Source organism: Pleuronectes platessa, chromosome 17, assembly GCF_947347685.1.
Source record: "Pleuronectes platessa chromosome 17, fPlePla1.1, whole genome shotgun sequence".
Classification (NCBI taxonomy): Eukaryota; Metazoa; Chordata; class Actinopteri; order Pleuronectiformes; family Pleuronectidae; genus Pleuronectes; species Pleuronectes platessa.
The window spans coordinates 13,196,266-13,219,578 of NC_070642.1; the positions used below are offsets into that span (position 1 = coordinate 13,196,266).

The following is a 23,313-nucleotide window of genomic DNA, read 5'->3' on the forward strand; positions in this document are numbered from 1 at the left end:
CCTCTTTCTGGTAGATGGGCTATAGTTTTCTTGTGGTACAAAGATAGGAGGAAAACATGATGTCACTCATTGTGTGTGTGTGTGTGTGTGTGCGCGCGTGTGTGTGTGTGTGAGGTGTAGAGTGTGGGCTCAGATGGGCTGTTCTCTAACCATAGGGCATAACCTTTAACAAAAAATGGTTGAGACATTCACACTCCAAGATCACAGGCAGGATTTTAACCTGTAAGTGTCTTTCAGTCCTGATTGTGAACAATTTAACTGAAATCAGATTTGTGCAGAGTCCTGATTGTGAACAATTTAACTGAAATCAGATTTGTGCAGAGGGGACACGTTTCAGTGTTCACCTGTGATATTGTGCTTCCTCTAACACATTGATAACACATGGTCACAAATATGAAATTCAACTGTCTCCTCATAAGAAGGACCAGTGTTTGTTTCTATGTATGCAGGTCATTTGCAACCGTACTCAGCACAGAGTTTTTTATTCTATCTAAAGCGTGGTCTCTCAGTTTGAGAGCAGGAGTTATTGATTTCAATTTCAGGTTTTGTAATGCTCTCACTCAAAACCTCAGATTGACTCTGCTTGTGCTCAGACTGTGCGCTTGCACTCAGATATTTAGTTGGTCGGAAGGATTCGCTGCACTCCTCGCGCTCACCCTGCTTCTGCACGGATTTAACCCAAGAGTAACACACAAATGTATCAAAATATACAAACTTTATTCATCAGAAGTCAACTGACGCTCTACACGTCACATTTGATTACATCGCCTTGTCTTTAAGGAGTCTTTGTATGTACTATTGAAATCAAATTTAGTTACAAACTATTTCTAACAATGTACAAACAATGGGAATAGGCGATAGATAGATAGATAAATAGATAGATAGATAGATAGAAGGATAGATATATAGATGGATAGATGGATGGATGGAGATAAAGTCCCAGGCCACATTGGTGGAACTTCAACCGGAAGTGATGTAATCGAAGAAAAAAAAAAGTTTTAAAAATTGCATTAATAATTATACTGTCCACAAAGCACAAAGATACAAATCAAAAAGGAATCAATTTAAAATATTCATGTATTTAATGCACTGTTGTCCAAGGCTGCGGTGTTTAACCCTTTCCTGGCTGCTGTCGTCAACCAAACAGCAGCAGCCGCCGCTGTAGCTCAGACAGGCAGCCGGGCAGCGAGACACATGTCCCCACAGTCTGTGAGCCCCACACTGTAACTGGAGCCCAGCGAGGACGCACAGCCAACATGTCTCGGCATAGAAATGTCCGAGGTTACAACTACGATGAAGGTAGACGACCTGAGCGAGCTGTTGGTGACGTGCTGAGCGCCACGGCTAGGCCTCCAAGTGCTTAGCCCGTTAGCCGCTAAGCTACATTACGCTGTTCGGCAATTGTAGCATTAGTGGCTAACGCTAGCTGGTTTACATAATGTTGCTGTCGCGTCCCTTCTGGCACCTGGCACGAGATAATGTTCTCTGTTATCCTAGTATAAATTGAAATATCTAAGCTGTGAGGCTAACGTGTTTATGTAAGCACTCAAAATAGCATAATAAGCTAGTCATTATTGTAGCTAATGTATTTGTTTACTAACGTAAATGAGAGCTAGCCAGCTAACTAGATAACTTTCCAGTGTTGTGGTAGGTTCTGATTCATTGCAGGATAATATATATAGACACTCCCTCTTTTCAATAACTTATAAAGCCTCCTATTTTGTACAATTATTGAATATAGATAATCACCTAGCTCCCCCTTTACTCTATGTTGTGCATTCTGTAAAACTGCTGACAAGGCAAAGTTACAGCTGGCACAAAGGAGTCTTTCTCTTTACCACTAATACATTTGTACACGTTGATATTTGTGTCAGACACAGGAGAAGAAGCACATTTGATGCTCAGGTTCATTTATTTTTTCCAGACCTAGATGATGACGATGTGTACGGACAGTCTGTGGACGATGACTACTGCTGCATATCCCCAGCAACAGGTTGGTGTCAGTGAATTCAGAGCTCTTGAAGAAGATTTAGTAATTAATAAAGGATGAATTATGTTACAGGGCACTTCGAAACACTTTACATATTATAGACACATCATTAACTAAAGTAAAACCAATCTTTTTAGAATCGGATTATATTTCTGCTAGCTCAATTGCAGTGTGTGATAATCAAAATTTAAATCAACATGTTTGAATGTTCTCTGATGAACTGGCAACATTCATACACAAGAGGATGTTTTTTTCCCTCCCAGTAAAAGGAACTGCTAATATTATAAACTTGAATATGAGCATGTACATTTCTTCACTGATAAACAACCAATATTAAAATGTCAGTATAATTGTCGAAGTTAGAAACAACTACAATACTTATTAATGTAAATAATGCAATCTTGTCTGACTGTGTTAATCTGACTTCACATCCCTTAGTTTGTCAAATAAGTAAGAATGTTTTTGGTTTATTCAGCAAATCAGTTCATCTACTCACGTCAAGAGAAGCAAGGGCCAAAGGAGGAGCCTCTAGAAGAGGAAGAAGATGAAGAGGTTCTTATCTCCCCTACTGTCATCCACAACCTTGACCCTCTTGATCAAGGTAATGTTATTGAGTTCATGCCAGGATTTGAAAAATGACATCAGTTAATTCGATCTTTTTATTAGTCTTGGTTTAATAATTCAATAATGCTTGTTACCCCTGTAATGCATTTCTTGATATCAAATATTATGTCTGTGACTTTGTAGCCAAGTTATATTCGTGTCTGGACCATATGCGGACAGTGCTGGGAGAAGCAGTACCAGATTCAGTCCTGAGCCAAGCCGCCATAAGACATGGATTTGACCCACAGAAGGCTCTGGATGCTGTCCTGTCTGAAGACGCTAAAACAGCCCCAGTTAATGATGAGACGGATGTGGTAGCAAGAGTTGGCCAGGAGAAAGCTCCACTTCCACAAAGAACCAAACAAGCGGCCACGGCTGAGAAAGGTACACCTGGAGTTTATTGGTCCCTGACTTGTCTGAAATACTTTTACATTAGAGAATGGTTGTTAAGATATTGGTCAGAGAATTTCCAAACTCGGCACAGGTATTACAGAGCATTTCATCATATCTTAAAAATGATTGAGATATTGCACAGCTAGTTAGCTCATATAAATGATAACTGATCTCTACTCACAAATGTGTGGGATGATGAGTTAAAGTCACTCAAATGCAATTAATTAACAAAGTGCCTTCTTTCTGTTTTTTTCCCTTTTCCCTTTTATAATGTGATTCATTTGGCCTCCTGTCTCTCCTCTACGACACCTGGAATTGGCTTTTGTAAGGTAAGGAGCCTTCTTGTCTGCTTCTCACACTGACATTACACCCAAGGAACACAAATCTCAGTTTGATGGGTGCAAACGTACAACACCAAGCGTACCAGCAAGTTTATCAAGCTTGCATGACCTCTTATCTCAACATAAGCCTGACCTAGTGTTGAGCAGCTCTGAAAATCAAAATGTCACCCGTCAAAATGTTGCTTTAGGTGTTAGCAGTCTGGCACGCCTCATGTCTGAGTATGAGCAGAAGAGTAAGGGAACAGCAGTAGTTGACACAAAGCAAAATTTGGGTGTCCCCTCATTAAGTGCTCTCGGCATGGGACCTAATTCCCCTCCATCCAGCATGTTAAATCCCAGTGGTCTTTCACTGGGAACTTTGGCGTCTTTAAATACGTCTTCAGCGTCTAACAGCTCAGCTCCCTCGCTCCTTTCAGGTTCACTTAGTAGTCTGTCACTAAACTTTCCTAAACTAACAACGTCCAGCTCTTCTATGGCTGTTCCTCATGGGTTTGGGACTCTCAGTTCTGTCCTCCAGAACAATCAGCTCATAGGGGCATCGGGGACTGGAGGCAAAGTCACGAGGGCTGATCCTAAGGGAAGCCCTTCATTGGCGGATTTAATCCAGGAGCACTCAAATCACAGCCCAAGAATCGGTGACTCTTTCCCTACTCCACACAGTAGTATTGTTTCTGGAAACTGTGCGGGTACCTCACTGTCTGAGCTAGCTTCTCAGCACCAAAACATGAGTACACACATTCACTGTCCATCTAAGAATACTGAACGACTTGCATACACACTTAGCTTTTCTAAACCAACCAACAATACTCCAACATTCCTCGGTGGGACAGTCTCTCGGTCGCAGCTAGCTTCTCCGCATCAAACTAAGAGTTCCTCAGCCTCCCCTCAACCCATCAGTTCTGAATCTCCTGCAAATGCACTGAAACAACCACCTGGCCTCTCCGAGCTGCTCTCTTTCTCATGTTTGGCGTCTGAACACCAAGACAAAACCTCAACCACCTCATATGGGTCACAGTACTCCCTCAGCTCCCTCCTTTCACCAGCAAAACCAGAGAGGGCGGATGTGTCGCCAGAAAGTACTTTAGAAGGTGGCGTCAAGTGTACGCTCGACCACAAACCATACCACCAGAACTCCAGGCCGCATAAACCGGGCGAGTCCATTGATTTAAGCACACTCATGGCTCAATCACATGAAGTGGGCCCTAGTCTCTTCGACAACAATCTCCCTTCACCGTCCTCATCATCTCCAGTTGCCTTGGGTTTAGATTCGTCTGTTTTTGCAACACCTTCAGTGTTTGCGATCACAATGTCAACTCAGAGACGCAGACAACAGAAGAGGACGAGGAACGTATTAAAGGGAAAAATAGGATGTCATCGGACAGGAAGTGGTTACCAGGCATTCCTCTGTAAACCGCAGGAAGACTCTAAAGAGCATCTCACCCCACTTTCACCAGTTGTACCGTTCCGCTTCGACACGTTGTCTCCCGACGACATCGTCCGTGCCAATCAGCAAAAGGCTTTCACCAGGTAGAGGAGCGGAAATAAAAAACACCTAACTGAGATGTATTAGTGGCTGGTGTTAACTGACGCACTTGGGATGAGAAACTTAAATCTTTCTGGCATCTTTTGCTCCTGAACTGAACTAAACTCAGGGTCATCAGTCTTTGTAACTGTGTCCCTCAATCAGTCCTGTGTTGTGTATAAACTTTTGTGATCAACTGTGAGACACAAATGTAGAAAAAACTGCTAGAAACAGTATTATTTTAAAATATATGCATTTTTCTATAGAGGCGCAGAAACAAATTTTTACTATTGTATTACACACAGAGCAGCAATGTTATGGTTAATCGTGGAACTCCTCCGAACCAGTTTGGCAGCTTCAAATGAATTGCAGCTAATATTTTTTTAAGTGTTTTAACAACTTTTAGAGAGATTTTCTTAATTCACTTTAGTTATCACTTTTTTTCTCTTTATTATATCTTAAACACTGAGTCTTATTTTGTATCCTTAAATGGCCATTGGCTTTTAAATGTTTGTATGATAGTAAAGTAGTTTAATCTTAATCTGCAGAAATGAAAGAAAATGTATGTTTTTTTTCTTAAAGCCTCTTTTTTTCTCGCTCTGAGATGCATGAACCCTCACAAGAGAAAAAGAGGTTGATTTTTGTTTGCAGGTGCACTGCAGCGATTGGAATATGGATCAGTTAACCATTGTACTGGTTTACTGCTGCATGTGTTTGAGATCATGGGGTTGACTTTTTGGTTTAGAGGACACCTGGAGATTTTCCCATGAGAGAGTGAGAACACACACACACGCACACACACACACTTGCACACAGGCATGTTTTCATTGCTTGGAATAGACTGTGTTGAATATGCACTATGAATAAAGAGTGTACAGAATGAGTCAAAATAAATACCTTCAGAGCTGCGGCAATTTTTTTTTGCTCTTCAAAGCTTTTTATATTACAATGTACATATTTGTTTGATTTACACTGGGTTTGTCATCACTTGCTGCCAGAGGTTAATTTGTTAATTTTTAAATAAAGATTACTGAATTTATGTACTCTCTGTCTGGGTGTCCCCCCCATCCCACCCCCGGTTGTGTGTCAGTCTGCATTTGTGTGTCAATAGTGTGAAAGCATATAGTTTTATGTTAAATGGATCCTACAGTCAAATTAGCACTCTCTTTCTTACTTGTTAAACTCGTGCACAGAATATCTATGACAGCTATTATTTTAGGGGTTGAGTTGAGGGTATTTTTTAGATTAAAAACCTGCAATATGTATCTGGTGCAGTGTTTTCACTTTATAGGTGAGGCCAGAGTTTCTTAAGTCATCTCATATTTCTGGTGTGAGTCATTGGTATTGGTTTGAATGTAGAATTTAGCCCCTAAAGAAGTGATTTTATTAATGTATATATATTTTTAATAAGGTGCAATTATATTAGTATGCTGGTGTGTACTGTAGTTACAAGGCAGGAGAAGAAGAATAGAGGAATTCAAATTGTTGTACGGAGAATACTTTTTGAGTGAAGAGGTTGGAGTCAGATGTTTGCAAACCTAATTCAGGTGTAGAAAGGTGAGTGATGGACCCTCAGGGTGTCAAACAAAGTCTGCAGAGCCTAAGGAAATGCTAGTTAACAAAGGGCAGACTGTAGTAATAATGACAAGTCAAATATTAGAAGTCAAACAGGTTTCTCTGTAGTGCTGGGAGCATCATGATATTTGGAAATGCATTAGGGATGCTGTGGTCTATTTTCAGAATGAAGACATCATCCGGAGTTTTTTTGGATCAAGCTTTGGGGAAAATCTAGAAATGATCACATACTCTTATTAACTTGTGGTTTTGCCCAGAAACAGTTTTGTCCCTTTTCTCTTTAGGCGAGCCAGCGTGTGGGTTTGAGCAGGAAGCTGCACTCTTGGAGAAAATGTCACCCCAAGCGCACACACGTCGACTCGACACAGCAGTCGATCATCTTACTCCCCGCGTCTCTTTGACACCACCTACGTAGGAAAAATCTGATCACGTCTCAACTTTCACAGCTTTGTCAGAGGCCTTGACAGATCAAATGGTTTTGTGTCTTTAACAAGCCCTACTTGTTACACCAACTTTTTTTTTTTGTGAAGAGGTGCAGACACTGGAAAATACCATCTTTAGTCACAGCAAGTGGTCAAAAGAAAGCAGGGGCATAAGGACAGTCAATAGTATGAATGCTTTGAGTCTATCGTATGTTTATAGGGAAATAAAGAGATATAGCTCTTTATCTAAATAGTTGCCTTTTGCACATTGTCTTTAGAGATTATTCTCATTGAATTAGTACCTGAGTAACTAGAGGCCCAGTAGTTGTAGCTTTACTTATATTTTTGTGTGCATAGTAATTTTTTTCCGATTTTCAGTCAGATTCAAAGTGACATGCTTCCTTGTTCACTTGTTCACTCTCCCCTACGTCGTAAACACCCGACATGTAGAGTTAGTGTACAGCAACAGATAATAACTTCAGATTTTGGTCACCATCTGATTCATTTGAAGGTCCCAATTAATGCAGGATGTTAATTTCTAGCCAAGATCAAGCAGTGACATGACAGAGCAAAAACCACTAGATTTCAAGTTTTGTGTTGGGGATTTTTCTGTACTATGACATATCTGACCTGAATACAATGAAATGGTGTTGAGTAAGGATGTAGCTCTAGGTTGTTAGATGTTAAAAATCTTATTTTGAAGCCTTTCAGTTGAAGTTTTATCTTGTAAAGTCCCTATTGTAATATTTATCGCAGGCGGAGACGCGGCTCCGTGGAAATGAGATTACACAGAGGTGTGAGCTAAAACTGAGATCTCAGTAGCACTCACCTTGCAGCCGTGCTGTACATGAGAACAGTATATTTCTGCAGAGCTACTAAAAGTAAAATCGCACGGTATGATTGCTGTGCCTTATGGGAAATGTATTTCACTGGTTGATAAATCTGTCTTGAGTTTCCAGAATGCAGTCGGCTTTGTTTGAGAGCACAAGCGTTAAAGATTATTAATGGGTATGGCATTATCATTTGAGTTTATACCAGTCATATTGCTTTTTTTGGAAACTCTGGATGTGTCACTTAAAATCCACCGCCAATCTTAAAGTAAAGCAAAGTGATTGCACCAAAGTGTCACATACAACAGTTGACTTGTTTAATTAGGTTGCTGGACAATAGAAATCCAAATGTGCATTTACATGATAGAAATGTGTGCTTTGGTTGGGTGACCGGAGACTTCAGTATAGCTGTGTTTTGAAATAGTAGTGTGTCTGAGAACACAACAGTAGGTGAGAGTTCTTTGGAAGCTGCTGTGACTCAAGACGGCTGAGTGGGTGTTGTTAGAGCATGAGACGATACGTTATGAAATGGTGAGTGGTGGCACTGACAGTGGTCTGGTGGGTCCTACTTTGAGATTTTCCCTCAGCCAGCACTATCAATTCCTTTTAAAGTCATTTTCATTCATGACTTGATTTAAAGAAAATGATGGAATCTTAACTACTATATCGGGTTGACTGGTATTTGGATAATTCAAAAGAAGATAAGCTCTAATGTGCAATGGAGTGGTATAATGTGTGTTTTAGTTCTCTAACAGGCGATGCTACATTGTCCCTCCTACAACATGATAGAATAAAACAAATTGTAAGATCTTAACTAAGAGAAAGCAGACTTATAATATGTGTCTTTAAGAGAGGTTTAAAAGAGTATAAGGAGTTTGCCATCTCCTCAGGGAGATGGATCCAAAGAGTTGGCGCCCTGACAGAAAAGGCTCGATCTCCTTTGGTCCTCAGTCGGGACTGTGGAATGGCAAGTAGGGCTTTCACAACAGGACTGTTGGTGCCTTGGCTGAGGTCTACTTCTTGTCAAAGCTTTATTTGATGCATTATTCCCCCTATACTGAACCAGAAGATTCTTTGTAATAGTGAAACAAAACTAATCTGAACTTGAGGCTTATTCTAACACAGTCATGTTGCAACGCTGTGGCTCAGATACAATTCTTGAACCATTTGAAATGTTTTCCCCTTTTTTCCCCCCACATGAGGACTGTGACGTCTGAAGTTACCATGAACAAAAACCTTACCTTTCACAGCCTTTAGCGGCCTCAAGTGGTGGGGAGTCTCACAATCCAAGACATCTCATTTTTAATTAACAGATTAGTGTTCAATTTGTGTGTTGAATATTGGTTTAAGAAAGTGTGTTTCCCCGCAAATTCGGAGCATGTGTAGTCGATGCTGTTGAAACAGTGAAGTAGAGATTAAAAGACACTTGTTTGTATTTGGGGGGGTAGTGGTGGAAGTGTTTGTATTTGCATATCCTGGGCGGACTCCTTGTTTTGTGCTCAGTTGGGCCCTCGGGCTAAGGTGTAAAGATGACTCACTCACTGGCTGTCACTGCAAGGGTCCACCATACTGGAGAAATCCTGGATGGGAGGACGTTAACTGTTTACCTGCCAATCTAAACAGTGCAGAGATCCTGCTCCGGGCCTTACTACCTGATTGCCCTGTTAAGTGCTTCTGAGGCTACCCCCACTGTTAACGTTACCCCCAGCCAGGACTGAAGAAGGATTATCTTGCATGTCTCTTGTTTGCAAATGTATTCTAGTGTTTTGACAGAGCAGCCTTTTCCTTTGGTTCAAAAGTTAGGTGTTAAGATCTCAGCGGGGGTGTAATAAAGCACCTGTCTGTTACACCCCAGGTTAAAATATTGATTCGCTGATCCCAACTGCTTTATTATTTTATATGTAACATAGTAATATAACATAATATATATTCAAAAGCTGGCAGCTGGTGTCCCATTTAACAGAGATGGTAGAATCTTGAACATCACTGTTGTAGGGACGAGGAGTTTGGGTTCTTACTGCCACTGCCCGTCATGCTGTGGTCTACAGCAGGAAGGAACGCCATCAGATGAAGAATTCAGTGATGATCATGATGGTGTTGAAGATCTGTATCTGTTTTTAAGTGCCTGTCTGCGTGGGTCCATCATTTACGAGCACAGGTAGTTTTCAAAACTCTCTGTGTAGAAATGTATTTATCCGTCACCGTTTATGATGTGCAGCTTCAAAGGTTTAACCTTAGTTAAAAAATAAGGAGAATATATTTTACGCAGCTTTGCATTTATTTTCCCTGTTTTCCAGCTTTTCTAACTGATCTGGATCAGTGCATGGAAAATAAACTGTCTTCAAATGGCGCTAAAGCCTCTTCAGAGTGCAGTGAGTTGCCAGGCTTGTATATCAGTGTTTCAGAATGACGGGGACTTTTCTTCTTTCTTTTTTTTTTACTGCAAAGCCAGTCATTCAGAGAAGAGCTCGGCTAGAGAAAGTCCATTAATAATTCTGTTGATTCATACCTCCATTTCCTCTCATTTTCCCCCAGGGTATTTTTTTAAAAAGATGAATAAACTGCATGAAGCCTGCTGGCGCATTATTATGCTAAGCACAAAATTGCATGCTTAACCAAGTCTTTAACACCACGACTGTATATCTGTAAACCTTAACAAGTGTTAGATTGACTTTATTTACTTGCTTTAAGGATGAAATGTGGTGTGTAGTGTGTGGGAGTTTGTTCTGTTTTCATACCAGCCAACAGAAAACCGATGGAAATTACATTTTTAAAACAAATTTCAACTTGTTACATATCAACCATTTAGGGGTATTTGTACTCCTCCTAGTTCCCATAATTGCAACTTTCTTTTAATCGGTTGTGTGAGAGGATGCACACACTCACTGTCAGCCCTGCACTCCGCTGAGGCAGCACCTGCTTGGAAGATTCATTTTGCAAAACGCTGCGTCACACCGCTCTCTTTACGTGGAGATGGGATGTAACTGCCACTTCAGAAATTAACCCTTCGTGAGCCAGGACGACGGCGTCGCACACACACAGGCGCACACAGGGTGCAGCAGGCTGAGCTATGCAACCCAGTCTAAATGAATCAGTAGCAGGTCTATATGACTGTGACTTGTGGTCACTTGGGACAGGGATGACAAAGCAGTGACCTCAGCAGATCTCACTGCTGCAGCATGTGAGAGTGAAACTGATTGGATCATATGCTAACACTGAAGAATGTACAAATGCTTTTGCATGCCAGTAATTGGCAACTATCACCAGGAAAGAAAGTTAGAAGTGTTAGATGTGTGGCATTTTAAAATGGAAGAGTTATGAAAAAGTTGAGGCTCGTGCTCAATCTGCTGCTTTATCAACTTAACTGTAATATGATTATTTGAAAAGTGAACTTCTACATCTGCACGATCTTAAATCAGAAAACCTTGTCTAAGCGAGTGTCGCCTACAAATCAATAAAAAATTGACCTGCAAGTGTCAAAAGTTGAAGGGACCTTTCAGACCTGTGTATCAGTTCCCTTCTATGCCAATTTTAAATAAACAATCCAATATTTGTCTGTTTTTAGAGGGCAGGGTGAATGATGACTTGCTTTGTTTGTGAGCAAGTGTGCGTTTTGTTCCTCTCTCCTCCTCAGCTAAAAGCAGAGACGTGTCTCAGAGTAAACTGGACCCTGAAGTGGTTCCTAAAGTTGCTCGCATGACCGTCTCTGGCAAGAAGCAGACCATGGGCTTCGACGTTCCCAGGTATTTAAAGCTCTGCTACATTCAAATCAGTGATCTAATAAAACAGTAAAAAAAAAATATTCAAGACATGATTAAACGGCTTTACCTACATACACTGATAATCTTTTAGCCTTTGTTAAAATAGTTGATAAACTAGGATAAACTCTTATTCAGCATTTCTGACACCTCACCCAGAATGGGAGTAGTTTAGATAATTATCTATCTTGTTTAAGAAATAATTCAGTGCTGCTAATAATTTCGGGAGTTGTAATTATCATCTGTCGTGTTTCGTTTAAACTCGTCCATTCTCTCTCCTCAGCACAACTGAGAACGGCGTGGTCACCGCCGCAGTTCGCCGCCGCGGCAGTCCGGAAAACGCAACAAATGCAACAGAGGGCACCCCCAAACGTCCCGAGACCCCGTCCAAAGGGTCGAATGGAGACGAGACCTCCACGCCAGGCCGCTCAACTGGAAAGTCCCGGCAATCCATCAACGTTAAGGTCGAGCTGGAGAAGAGACAGGGCGGCAAGCCTCTGTTAAATTTGGTGGTTATAGGTAGGAAGAAAGTTCACAGCACTTCAACATGTTATGGCAGTTTAGGGGATTTTCTACAGTGACACATTGGCTTACTGTAAAATTCATCGAGGTAGTATTGCTAATGTTTTTATTTACCATCAGCAAGTTTATAAGTGTGTTATAATACAGTTTTTTTCGAAGCTCTTTTTTAAATTTGTATTAAGTTTTGCTCCTTGCAGCCTCAGACAACATATTAAATATCCTTTTTTTGGGAGAACGTTATTCAATTATTCTGATATTAAGACGTAATGTTGAATCCTTTTGAGTCTCCCTGCTTGGTACGAATACACTTGTGGGGCACGAGTTGAATGAGTTGAAAGTTGCTCAATCATATTCACTCATTCTCAGTTACACTAGAAAAAGTGACTTGCTAGTTTCAGGAGTGCAGATGATTCTAGTTTCTCACAGCCTGTGAAACCTTTTCATGTTACCTCTCCCTCCCCCATCTCACGCTCCATCCTTTCCCCCATATCCGTCTGCCTCCCTCCACTTGAGCAATTCTGCCTCTTTCGCTCTTCCATCTGTTGCTTCCCTTTGCCATATCTTACATTATCTCTCCCCCATACCTGTCTTATCATTCTTGTTACAGTCTTCCTGTCTTCCCCACCCTCCAAGCCCCCTTTTCTCATAGTTTCCTTTCTTTTTACATCCTGATAACCCTGAATTACATCATTCCCTTTTCTGCAGGTCACGTGGACGCAGGTAAAAGCACGCTGATGGGCCACCTGCTCTATCTGCTGGGCAACGTCAACAAACGCACCATGCACAAGTATGAGCAGGAGTCGAAGAAGGCGGGGAAAGCCTCCTTCGCCTACGCTTGGGTTCTGGATGAAACTGGCGAGGAGAGGGACAGGTACAATTTGAGTGTGAAGCCACAGACAAACGGAAAAACACGCATGAGGGGAAATTCATTATCTCTTCCTCCTTTTCTCCTATTAATGGTTTGCCCGAGCTAGTTTCCTCTTTAGCGGAATAAAATCATGCCTACATTAGTTCTTATGTGTTAGGCTGATTAGTAACTGTACACATTTTCACATCTCAGAAAACATGTCCCTTATCCCCCTCTTTGTTGTTGTCACCACAGTGAAACAGAAGGGAAATATGCCAGAAACAGAGTCACTGGTGGGAATCTACTGTAAATTCACTTATCAGCATCTTCTGAAGCAAATGCACAGCACGACGACAGACTGAGGGCTTTGCCCATGAATTGACCAAAGCATCATGTTTATATCCTCTGATTGGGCAGTACTCAGTTCGCCATCCACCAGATAGATTTTCACACTAAATTATTGTTTAGTCTAAAGATGATATACATTTTTTTATTTTACATGGCAGAATACTTACCTTAATTTTGTGTGTTTTCTCCAGAGGTGTGACGATGGATGTCGGCATGACCAAGTTTGAGACCAACTCTAAGGTGGTGACCCTGATGGATGCACCCGGACACAAAGACTTCATCCCCAACATGATCACTGGAGCTGCACAGGTGCACTATGTCAAAGTCCAGCAGCTTGCACTATTCAAACAGGATTAAATTAAGTGATAGAAATATGAAATTAGAGTGAAGTGCTACTTGCATGAAGACTATTCATGTTGCTTTTATCATTTTTTTTAACTTTTTTTAACCAAACAGGAGAATTTTCCTTGACCTAATACATGAATTGGACAATGTAGGAGTTGCTCATATAAAAAAGTTTAAAGCACAACGTCCACTCTCCACAACTTTAAACAAAAATTATATTGTGACATTTATCGTGATAATTATCGATATCGGCTGATACAATTAGTTCACAACACATTGAGACTCCTCTAGTACCTCTGCATATACTTGTATAAGTTAGCTGATAATAATCCTCTCCCTGCTTCACTGTACCTTCAGCCTGACACACCCATCGGCATTATTTGAAGTTACATTTGTGGTTTTGGGTGTTGGTGTCGGAACTTGTCTTTATCGACATGGGCGTGTGCGTCTGTCTCCTTTTTGGGACACAAATGTAATTTCTCTTTTTACCATATGACTGTATCACCTTCAATCTCCTCATGTAGTGACTAAGGGGTTTCTATTGTAGGCAAATAGACGTGTAACAGTCAGACATACGCTCTGAAGGTTAAGAGGAATATTTATAAGCCTGCAATTAGTAAGTAAGACTTGTTCATTCATTTAAAAGGAACTGAATTCCAATCTTTCTCTTCACTGCTACACATATTACAAGTTTAAATACCCATCATCATCAAAGCAGAGCAAAAAATGTGTCCACAGATTATCTCAGCCTAGATTAAGGTTTAATGCACGAAGAACAGCATTTCACTTCCTGAGGAGGAAACCCCCTAATCTTTCCCCTATGTCTGCTCGGTCTCCAGGCGGACGTGGCCGTGCTCGTGGTGGACGCCAGCAGAGGAGAGTTTGAGGCCGGATTTGAGTCGGGTGGTCAGACCAGAGAACATGCCCTGCTGGTGCGTTCGCTGGGCGTCACCCAGCTGGCTGTCGCGGTCAACAAGATGGACCAGGTCAGATCTGCTACACTATACTGACTCACAGAGGGAGGGCAATGTATTGTTAATGCTACACATACAGTGTGCTGTGTGGCTAATTTGAAAAAAAATATAGTATTGAATCATTTAAAGGCAGTATTTTAGAAATATTAACCTTAGATTTAAGAATTTAGGATTTGCTGTTAAAAACAAGTGAAGTCGTGAATTTCTCATAGAATAGATCCATGACTCAATATCTAAATAAGTAGAGAATGTGACCTAATGTGATTGTGTGTGTTTTTCTACGCTGGCTTGTTGCTGACACATTTCCATTTCAAAGTCTTTCTGAAGGGGAAACTTTTTTCTTCTTGTTGTGTACAATCCTCAGGTAAACTGGCAACAAGAGCGTTTCCAAGATATCATCTCCAAACTCGGCCACTTTCTCAAGCAGGCTGGATTCAAGGTGAGTCGGCATCGGGTCACACAACATATTGACACCTTATTACATTTCATTACATCACATTTCATTTAGCTGACACTATAATCCAAAGCGACTTACAGTAAGTACATTCAACCATGAGGGTACAAACCCAGAACAACAAGAATAAAGACATTTTCTTCAAGAAAGCAAAACTATAAAGTGCAATATGTAAGTGCCATATAAGTGCTACTAAATCCCTAATTTAATATTTTATATATATATATATTTTTTTAAATGCAAGGTATAGTCGGAAATTATGTTTTTAGTTTGCGACTTAAGATGTTTAGACTTTCTGCTGTCCTGATGTTAAAGGGGACTTTAAAGAGCCGGGATTTTGTTGAGTGATAGATAGATAGATAGATAGATAGATAGATTACTTTATTCATCCCCGAGGGGAAATTAAGTCGTCATAGCAGCCGGTACATTTGAATACAATAAAATACAATACAACAGAATAAAATATAAAATATAAAATATTGCGGTAGAAAGAATAAAAACAGAAACACAAGATAAAATAGGTAGATAAGGTGCAGTGGCAGATGATGGTAATAGTACTGATGATATGATGGTAATGTTATTGTTAGACAGTATATAAAAGATAGTACAGTATAAAAGATAGTACAGTATATATAGTATATAATATATATTTATATATGATAGTAATTATACCAATATAATAGCAGTATATAGTAATAATAGCAGCAACAGTATATATAATAATAATAATAGTAAAATATAATAATAATGTACACATGTATAAATAAAATATGTGTATATAGACTTATATATACAAAGAATATACAAAGAGTATGATATAATATATGATATATAGTACGGGTATCAATATAAGTATTTGGCGATACAATAGATAATATAATATACTGTGAGTGTAAGAATATGTAGACAGAGTGTGCAAAAGACAATATTATTGTATGAAATGATGAATTGAGACAGGTATGTTTAGTGCAGTTCTGTGATGGTGGCTCTGACAGAGGTAGATGAGTTGTATAGTCTTATTGCGGTTGGGAGGAACGACTTCCTGTATCGTTCCTTAGAGCAGCGGGGTTGAATGAGTCTGTGGCTGAAGCTGCTCCTTAGCTTGTCCAGTGTTTTGTGGAGGGGGTGAGAGGGATTTTCCATGATTGCCAGCAGTTTTGCCAGCATCCTCTCCTCCACCACCTCCTCCAGGGTGACAAGCTTAGAGCCAACCACAGACTCTGCCTTCCTGACGAGTTTTTTCAGTCTGTTGGCATCCTTAGCCTTGATGCCCGTACCCCAGGACACCACAGCAAAGAAGATGGTGCTCGCCACAACAGACTTATAGAACATCTGCAGCATCTTGTTGCAGACATTGAAGGACCTGAGCCCCCTCAGGAAATAAAGCCGGCTCAGGCCCTTCTTGTAGACGGCCTCTGTGTTGGTGGACCAGTCCAGTTTATTGTCCAGTGTGACACCCAGGTACTTGTATGCAGGGACCACCTCCACAGCCGTCCCACCGTAGAGACAGGAGAGGGCAGGGGCTTGGTCCTCCTGAAATCCACCACCATCTCCCTCGTTGCTCAGAGACGCAGTAGAGGCAGTCGTAGAGTCAGCGGGGAGTCCGCTGGGGGTGGGGGGGTTGGGGTTGAACCTATTGAAGAACGTGTTCATCACCGTCGTTCATCCCCAGCTGCTCCCCCATCTCTCCTCTTCAAACCAGTGATCTCCTTCATACCACTCCAGACGTCCCTGGTGTTGTTTTCCTCCAGTTTGTGCTCCAGTTTTCTTCTGAAGTTGTCCTTGCTCTCCCTGATGCTGCGCTTGAGCTCCCTTTGAACCCGTTTAAGTTTTGCTCTGTCCCGTGATCTAAAGGCCCTCTTCTTCTCGTTGAGAAGGGCCTTCAGGTCGCTTGTAAACCACGGCTTGTTATTTGGGTAACAGCGGACCTCTTTAGTGGGGATGGTGTTATCGATGCAGAACCCAATGTACTCAGAGACACAGTCAGTCAGGCCATCAATGTCCTCACCATGTGGCTCATACAGAGCATCCCAGTCTGTGGCCTCCAGCGCTCCACGCAGTGTTTCCATGGCCTCATCAGACCATTTCCTCACTGTCCTCACTGTGACTGGGTGCTGCTGAATCACAGGCTTGTATGATGGTGAGAGCAGGACTAGGTTGTGGTCTGACCTGCCCAGTGGTGGCAGGGCAGTGGAGCTGTATGCATCCTTAACATTTGCATACAGCAGGTCCAAAGTCTTATTTTCCCGGGTGGCACATTTTACAAACTGGAAGAAGGTTGGGAGTGTGGATGAGAGGGAAGCATGATTAAAGTCACCTGTGATGATGATAAAGGCTCCGGGGTGTTGTGTCTGTAAGCCTGCAGTCACAGTGTGGATGACGTCACACGCTGCTTCTGCGTTCCCAGATGCTCGCAGTGAGGGAGCAACAAGCCGATTTGCAGAGCAGAGTGGACAGGCTGGGCTGTAAGGTTTGACCCTGTCCTGGATGTAGACTGGACGCGATCCATAGGTTCTGTGAATTTAGGTTGGTTGAAGACCAGTCGAGCTGCCGCATTCTGGATGAGCTGCAGAGGTCGGATGGCACTAGCAGGTGGACCAGAACCTATGCCCTCTTCTGAGTGAGAAGGGGACGTATTCTCCTGATATTGTGCAGCATATATCTACACGAACGGGTTGTTGCAGTAATGTTGGCAGTAAGGGAGGGATGACTGTCGAGTGTCACACCCAGGTTCCTAGCAGTCTGGGTGGGGGCTGTCAAAGGTAATAGTCAGCTCGTGGGTGGGAGAGCCTTTCCCTGGAAGGAAAAGTAGTTCAGTCAGACAACTCACGTTCGAATGTTTATTCAGCCGTAGAACAGGTTTAGTGTTTGGCGTCTAGGCTCCAACTTAATCACTCCCCCATATGATTACACAGGAATGATGGGAGTGATGAGCAAATACTTGTAACCCCCCCCTTCGGAGCCTACAGGTGGATGCTGGGGTGGTGGAGGGGATGAGGCAATTGTTTGCGGTACTGCGTAGCAGTTAGTAAGCAGAGAGAGTGATGGGATTTACCTGTGCTTAAATAGACCGCCTAATGAAGTGGATGAGTACTGTGGATGTTTGTGGCGAGTGAAGTATGTCACATGATATATGTCACATGATTGAAGCAGCGCAGCTCAAGTTGCCTGCCAGAACTAGCTCGCCGGCGTTGCTCCATTTCAGTCTTATGATATTCACGTGTTTTAACTGTGTCACTCTATAAACTGTCTGTTATATATTTGAGGAGAAGACGCATGGCCTAAACTGGTGTTTATCTATTTTTGTAGGAGTCTGATGTTTTCTACGTCCCCACCAGTGGCCTATCGGGAGAAAACCTTGCCACCAGAAGTTCAGTTTTCCAGCTCACCTCCTGGTACTCTGGTTTCAGCCTGATGGAGCAGATTGGTAATGCACACTGGCATGGATGACGGCTACCCAAAGTGTTTAAACCCTTTTGACACTTTTCTTTGAGGGGAAATAAAGGACAATTTCTGCCTTTTTTTTGGCAAACTCAAGAGGGTTTTCTACAAATTGGTCACAGCGATCGATGTTAAATATACAAAGTATAATTTAACTAAACTATGTTTACTTGCATTAAAAATGCTGCAGATAATCCCACATTTGTTTTTTTAAGTATAATTCTTCAAGAATGACCCACTAGGGCACAGAGTGACAGGTGGATAATTGTAAACAAACTGATTTGAGTTTCTTTGTAGTTTAATGCACAGTCTGTTTTTCACACAGCACTAGAGTGCTGATCATCTGGACTCATTAACAGGAAGACGAATATAGATTTATTCATCCTGTACCAGTGGAAATGATTCATCACGCCCTTCACTTGACTTCTCAGAATATTTACTGGCCTTTGCACTTCTCACTGTTTTCTTTCTCTTTTTCTGCATTTTTCCTCTCTTCTTCAGATGCATTCAAAGCTCCTCAGAGGTCTGTAGACAAACCTTTCAGACTGTGCGTCTCGGACGTGTTCAAAGGTAAAGTCACTGATGCATACGATTTTTTTTTTATCATGTCCTTTTTCGTTTCTCTTTTTCTTTTAAATTAAAGTCATAACTGATGTTGCCTTCTCTCCCTCAGACCAGGGTTCAGGCTTCTGTGTCACAGGGAAGATTGAGGCGGGTTACGTTCAGACTGGGGACAGAATACTGGCCATGCCTCCCAATGAAACCTGCACCGTCAAAGGTACACACCCGTGTGTCTCTGCTGCCCTTTCTCATGTTGAGGCAGACTTTGGTACTACAGTTTTAATCTCTATGTACCGCATTTTCTTTATTGAAGCCAATGAGGTTTCTAAAGCCATAATTTCAGATCACTAATAGGTCACTAATGAGAGTAGTTTGCAAAACTTATTTTTAGCAACACTGGAACAAACAGTTTTCATCCCTGTGGATTTGTAAAGCGTGATGATTGTACTTCTATAATACTGTTCTGTATCTTGTCCTTTATCTACTTTAGTTTTTCATAATGCATAGACCTGAGTCTGAAAAAAAGCTCTATTTTTTTGTGTATTTCATTAGACAGGATATTAAACAAAGACTAAGCTATGCCAACATTAAACACCTCAGTATGTTGTTAACTTGTTGTAACTGAGTTTCTTCCACTGCAGGTATCACTCTCCATGACGAGCCTCTGGACTGGGCCGCAGCAGGAGACCATGTCAGTCTGACGGTCACCGGCATGGACATCATCAAGATGAAGTAAACAAGTGACAAATGACAGTATTGTAATTTTAAAAAAGTACTTTACTCTCTGTTAAAACATGATGATGATGAATGCTACTAGTTATACATCACTCAGTATTACTGTATAAGACACCTTTACTAGGCACACAAGTGTAATCAGTAAGTTGTTTTGCGAGAGGGTACTCTGTGTGTTTAGATGTTGTTTCTCTGCTATATGTTCTGATGTGTGCTTTCTTCCAGCGTGGGCTGCGTGTTCTGTAATCCCAAGGAGCCGATTCGAGTCTGTACTCGATTCAAAGCCCGAATCCTCCTCTTCAATATCGAGGTGCCCATCACAAAAGGCTTCCCAGTGAGTCCAGGCAAACACACTCTGACACTCAAACTAATACATGAAGACTTTTTCATGATAACCGCACGCAGGTTTTTTGTTGTATGTCTATGTTTCTTAACTAGGGTGCTGTGTGTGTGTGTGTTTGCTCGGTTTAGGTGTTGCTGCATTACCAGACAGTGAGTGAACCAGCCACCATTAGGAAACTGATCAGTGTTCTACACAAGAGCAGCGGCGAAGTCCTCAAGAAGAAACCAAAGTGAGTGTTAGGAGGGGGGACACATTTATTACATGGTGTTAAATGAATATACGTCAGCATCTCCCTTCATGTATACTGTGTTTATGATTAGGTGTGTCTTAAAAACAAATGAAGCTGGCAAATGAATCATAGTTTTTATATATATTTGTCTTAAATGGAAAAGTCATCTAAACACATAGAACAGTCGATTGTTCCTTTTCAAGAAGTGCTTCATATTATTCAGTTTGTTTACTAAGTAAGAATCCACATTGTTCTCGTTAAGGTGTTTGAGTAAAGGTATGAACGCTATCGTGGAGGTCCAGACCCAGCGGCCGGTGTCATTAGAGCTGTACAAGGACTACAAGGAGCTGGGTCGCTTCATGCTGCGATACGTGGGCTCCACCATTGCTGCAGGGGTCGTCACCGAGGTAAAGAGCAACTTGAAGGAGGATAAAGCCAAAACATTGTTGTGTAGATGTGTTACGCCACAGAACGAGTTGGTGTTTTAAATGACTAGATACAAAAACTTCTGCGTCTGCCTACACTTGACATTAACAGGTTTGTAGATGGGTGGGTATGACTTGTTTAATAATAGTCTTTCAGTTTGAATGGAAAAACTTACAAAGTATGAACTTTCAGACAGACCGAGACCACCCTTAACGGTCGGACACTTTTTTCGTCTGAGGCACAACTCACACCTATCATAGTTCGGTGTAAACTGTTAAACTGAATATTTATAATAATGTTAAATTAAAGTAAATTAAATTTTGTAATTTTTATTGAAAGATGCAAAATATAATAATAAAAATACCATATTGACTATATATTTAATTTTTAAATACCTACGTTTGCATCAAACCCATATTAGTCAGACAATACTGTTCACTGTATCTCCTGTTATCAAGAACTGTCACTAGATGTCACTAGCGTCATAGCTCACGTGCCCCTGCCGTGTCTTTTTGTTTTTCAGATCAAAGAATGAAGAGCTGTGAACACACAGAGCTGCTCAGGCCTCGCTCTGGAGCCTGCATGCAGCCAGAGACAAAGTGCAATTCCTCAAAGTCATGTCACTCATGGACTCAGAGCATCACACCGATCCCTCCATCCCACCATCTCTCCATCCAGCGCAGCAGCTGCTTCACCCGACCGCTCTGATCAGACAGCGACCCTGAGGCGGGGGCCCCCCCCCCCCCCCACCCCCTGCACGTGAAAGTGAAATTCTATTGCTCCCAAATCTCAGTCTGATGAAACCAAATCGATAATGTGATCGGACTCTGGAAGACAATCTGACCACACTGAGACTTCCACAGTGGCTATTTTCACTGTTTCTTTGGAGGAGCTGTTATGAATTTGGCTGAAAGATACGAAGCAAGGACAAGTAAATGAGCTGTGTTTCTGCTATATTTAAGTAATTTAAAAGTCCACCTTTCTCCCTCGCTGTATGTAAAGTTAATGAATGAGGATTCAGTTTCAGGTAACTTTTTTCAATAGGGCTCTTCTAATCAGAAGTGCAAACTCAAGAAATTCATTTTATAGTTAGAAATGAAAGAATGTGAGGTGTCATATGGGAGTTGAGGGCAAACTATTTTAAAAAAATCATTAAATGTATTCATTTCAAATTCCATAGCTTGAGGGAAAAGGTCTACAAACGCATTTAAATGTTTACTCTAAATGACGTAGAGTAGTTTGCGAACAAAAAAGGGAAACTCAATTTTTTAATTCCGTCTGGATCAAGAGACGGAATAATGATTTATGCTAACAGTAGATAATTACTTGAAATGCTCATATAAAGGAGAGTTTCAGGAAAGCAGCTACATGCTGTCGGAAGGGCTGATGGGTTTTTTTTCTGACAAAGGAACTGCTGAATTGAGCTGGGAGGTCAAAGGAGCTGTATTTGTGTTTGTTCTTGTGTTAAACTGGACATGTTGGTGAAGAAAGATGATGCGAAATGAACATGACATCAGAAATCTGTGGTTTGAGTTTTGATTTCAGCACTTTGAAGGATCCCGTGTGTGCCCACCCCGTGAAAATCCTTAAAACGCGGTCGGTGAAAAGAAGAATCTTTAAATGCCACTAAAATCTCTGGTGCTACAGTGAACACCAACTGGGTTTTTTCAATTTTTCAATCCCAATCAGAAAGTAAGTGGACAGTGAAAATGTAGAGGTGAGTGTTTCTAGTTTTCAGTTTAGGTCGAGTGAGAAAAACATGAAAGACCATTGAAAATAAATTAATCCCAAAACACACACTCCTGTATTGGAGAAACACACACGTAGAGGTAAAGACACATTATAATGAACGGATACAGATGTTTATATTGATCACATTCATCAATGTCCCCGATACGAATGCTGCCTTCTTACAGCGATGTCATTTGGAGCCAGATATCTGCACTATAGCGATCAGGAGAAAGATCATTGTAATCGGGATCCTTTCATTACAGGCAATCGACCAATCGTGAATCAGTCTCAGCTGTCAATAATTACGTTTCTCCCCATTTGTACAGCATGTGTAAGTGCGATAATTAAAATCGTAGTAATTTTTTTATGAATTTTGACTTTATTTAGGCCCATGTCCATTCTGTTAACGTGGAGGAGGAGATTTATGGCATACTGCAGCCACCCATCAGGGGACGATCAAGACACTGGATTCACTTTGTCACGTCGTCCATCTTAATTTAGTGTATGATATCTACAGATGAGTGTTTGCAGTTGTGTGTTTCTCAGATATAATTTACGTGGTAGTCGGTTACGAATGTTTGACGTAGGTGTCAGATCTGATAAACAAAGTGCAACCTCTTCACTTCCCGAATGCAAATGGTGCTAAGTGTGAAGTAGTGTTATGAGGTGCTGGTTTTCACACAAGAGTTTCTGTATTATTTGATGAATGAATGCCTGAACTGCCGGAGCTTCAGGTATAAACCCTTCAAACCTATGCTTTAAATCACAATTATATATTTTCCACATATCTCCCATTCACACAGATTTTTGTGTGTCAATTTCCACACACTGATTGGACACGTGCATTTTTAATTTGTTTGTCTTTTAGCAGGATGACTTTAAAACTACTGAAAAATAAGGTAAGGGGTCAAGGAAGTACTCTTCAA

The 23,313-nt window shown here is 41.3% G+C and overlaps 1 protein-coding gene across 2 annotated transcripts; it reads left to right on the top strand.

The window, feature by feature from the left end:
• The first annotated feature begins 1,134 nt into the window (after window positions 1-1,134).
• On the top strand, window positions 1,135-22,176 carry hbs1l (HBS1-like translational GTPase). Of its 2 annotated transcripts, XM_053444716.1 has the most exons (18): window positions 1,135-1,299; window positions 1,925-1,993; window positions 2,466-2,591; window positions 2,738-2,977; window positions 11,311-11,419; window positions 11,718-11,953; window positions 12,662-12,827; window positions 13,343-13,460; window positions 14,336-14,482; window positions 14,835-14,909; window positions 18,234-18,351; window positions 18,867-18,935; window positions 19,039-19,143; window positions 19,568-19,658; window positions 19,884-19,992; window positions 20,130-20,230; window positions 20,493-20,637; window positions 21,180-22,176. In XM_053444716.1, the coding sequence occupies exons 1-18, from the start codon at window positions 1,257-1,259 to the stop codon at window positions 21,189-21,191; spliced, it is 2,079 nt and encodes a 692-aa protein (XP_053300691.1). In that variant the 5' UTR covers window positions 1,135-1,256; the 3' UTR covers window positions 21,192-22,176. The 2 variants fall into 2 exon arrangements, with proteins under 2 accessions (XP_053300691.1, XP_053300692.1); XM_053444717.1 differs by lacking the exons at window positions 11,311-11,419; window positions 11,718-11,953; window positions 12,662-12,827; ... (9 more) ...; window positions 20,493-20,637; window positions 21,180-22,176 and adding an exon at window positions 3,321-5,888.
• Window positions 22,177-23,313: the final 1,137 nt, after the last annotated feature.

Coding starts and splice junctions, on each gene's coding strand:
- hbs1l (XM_053444716.1), top strand. CDS start 1,257: ATGTCTCGGCATAGAAATGTCCGAGGTTACAACTACGATGAAG. Junction 1,300..1,924: donor AGGTTACAACTACGATGAAG/GTAGACGACCTG, acceptor TATTTTTTCCAG/ACCTAGATGATGACGATGTG. Junction 19,993..20,129: donor CCATCACAAAAGGCTTCCCA/GTGAGTCCAGGC, acceptor TGCTCGGTTTAG/GTGTTGCTGCATTACCAGAC.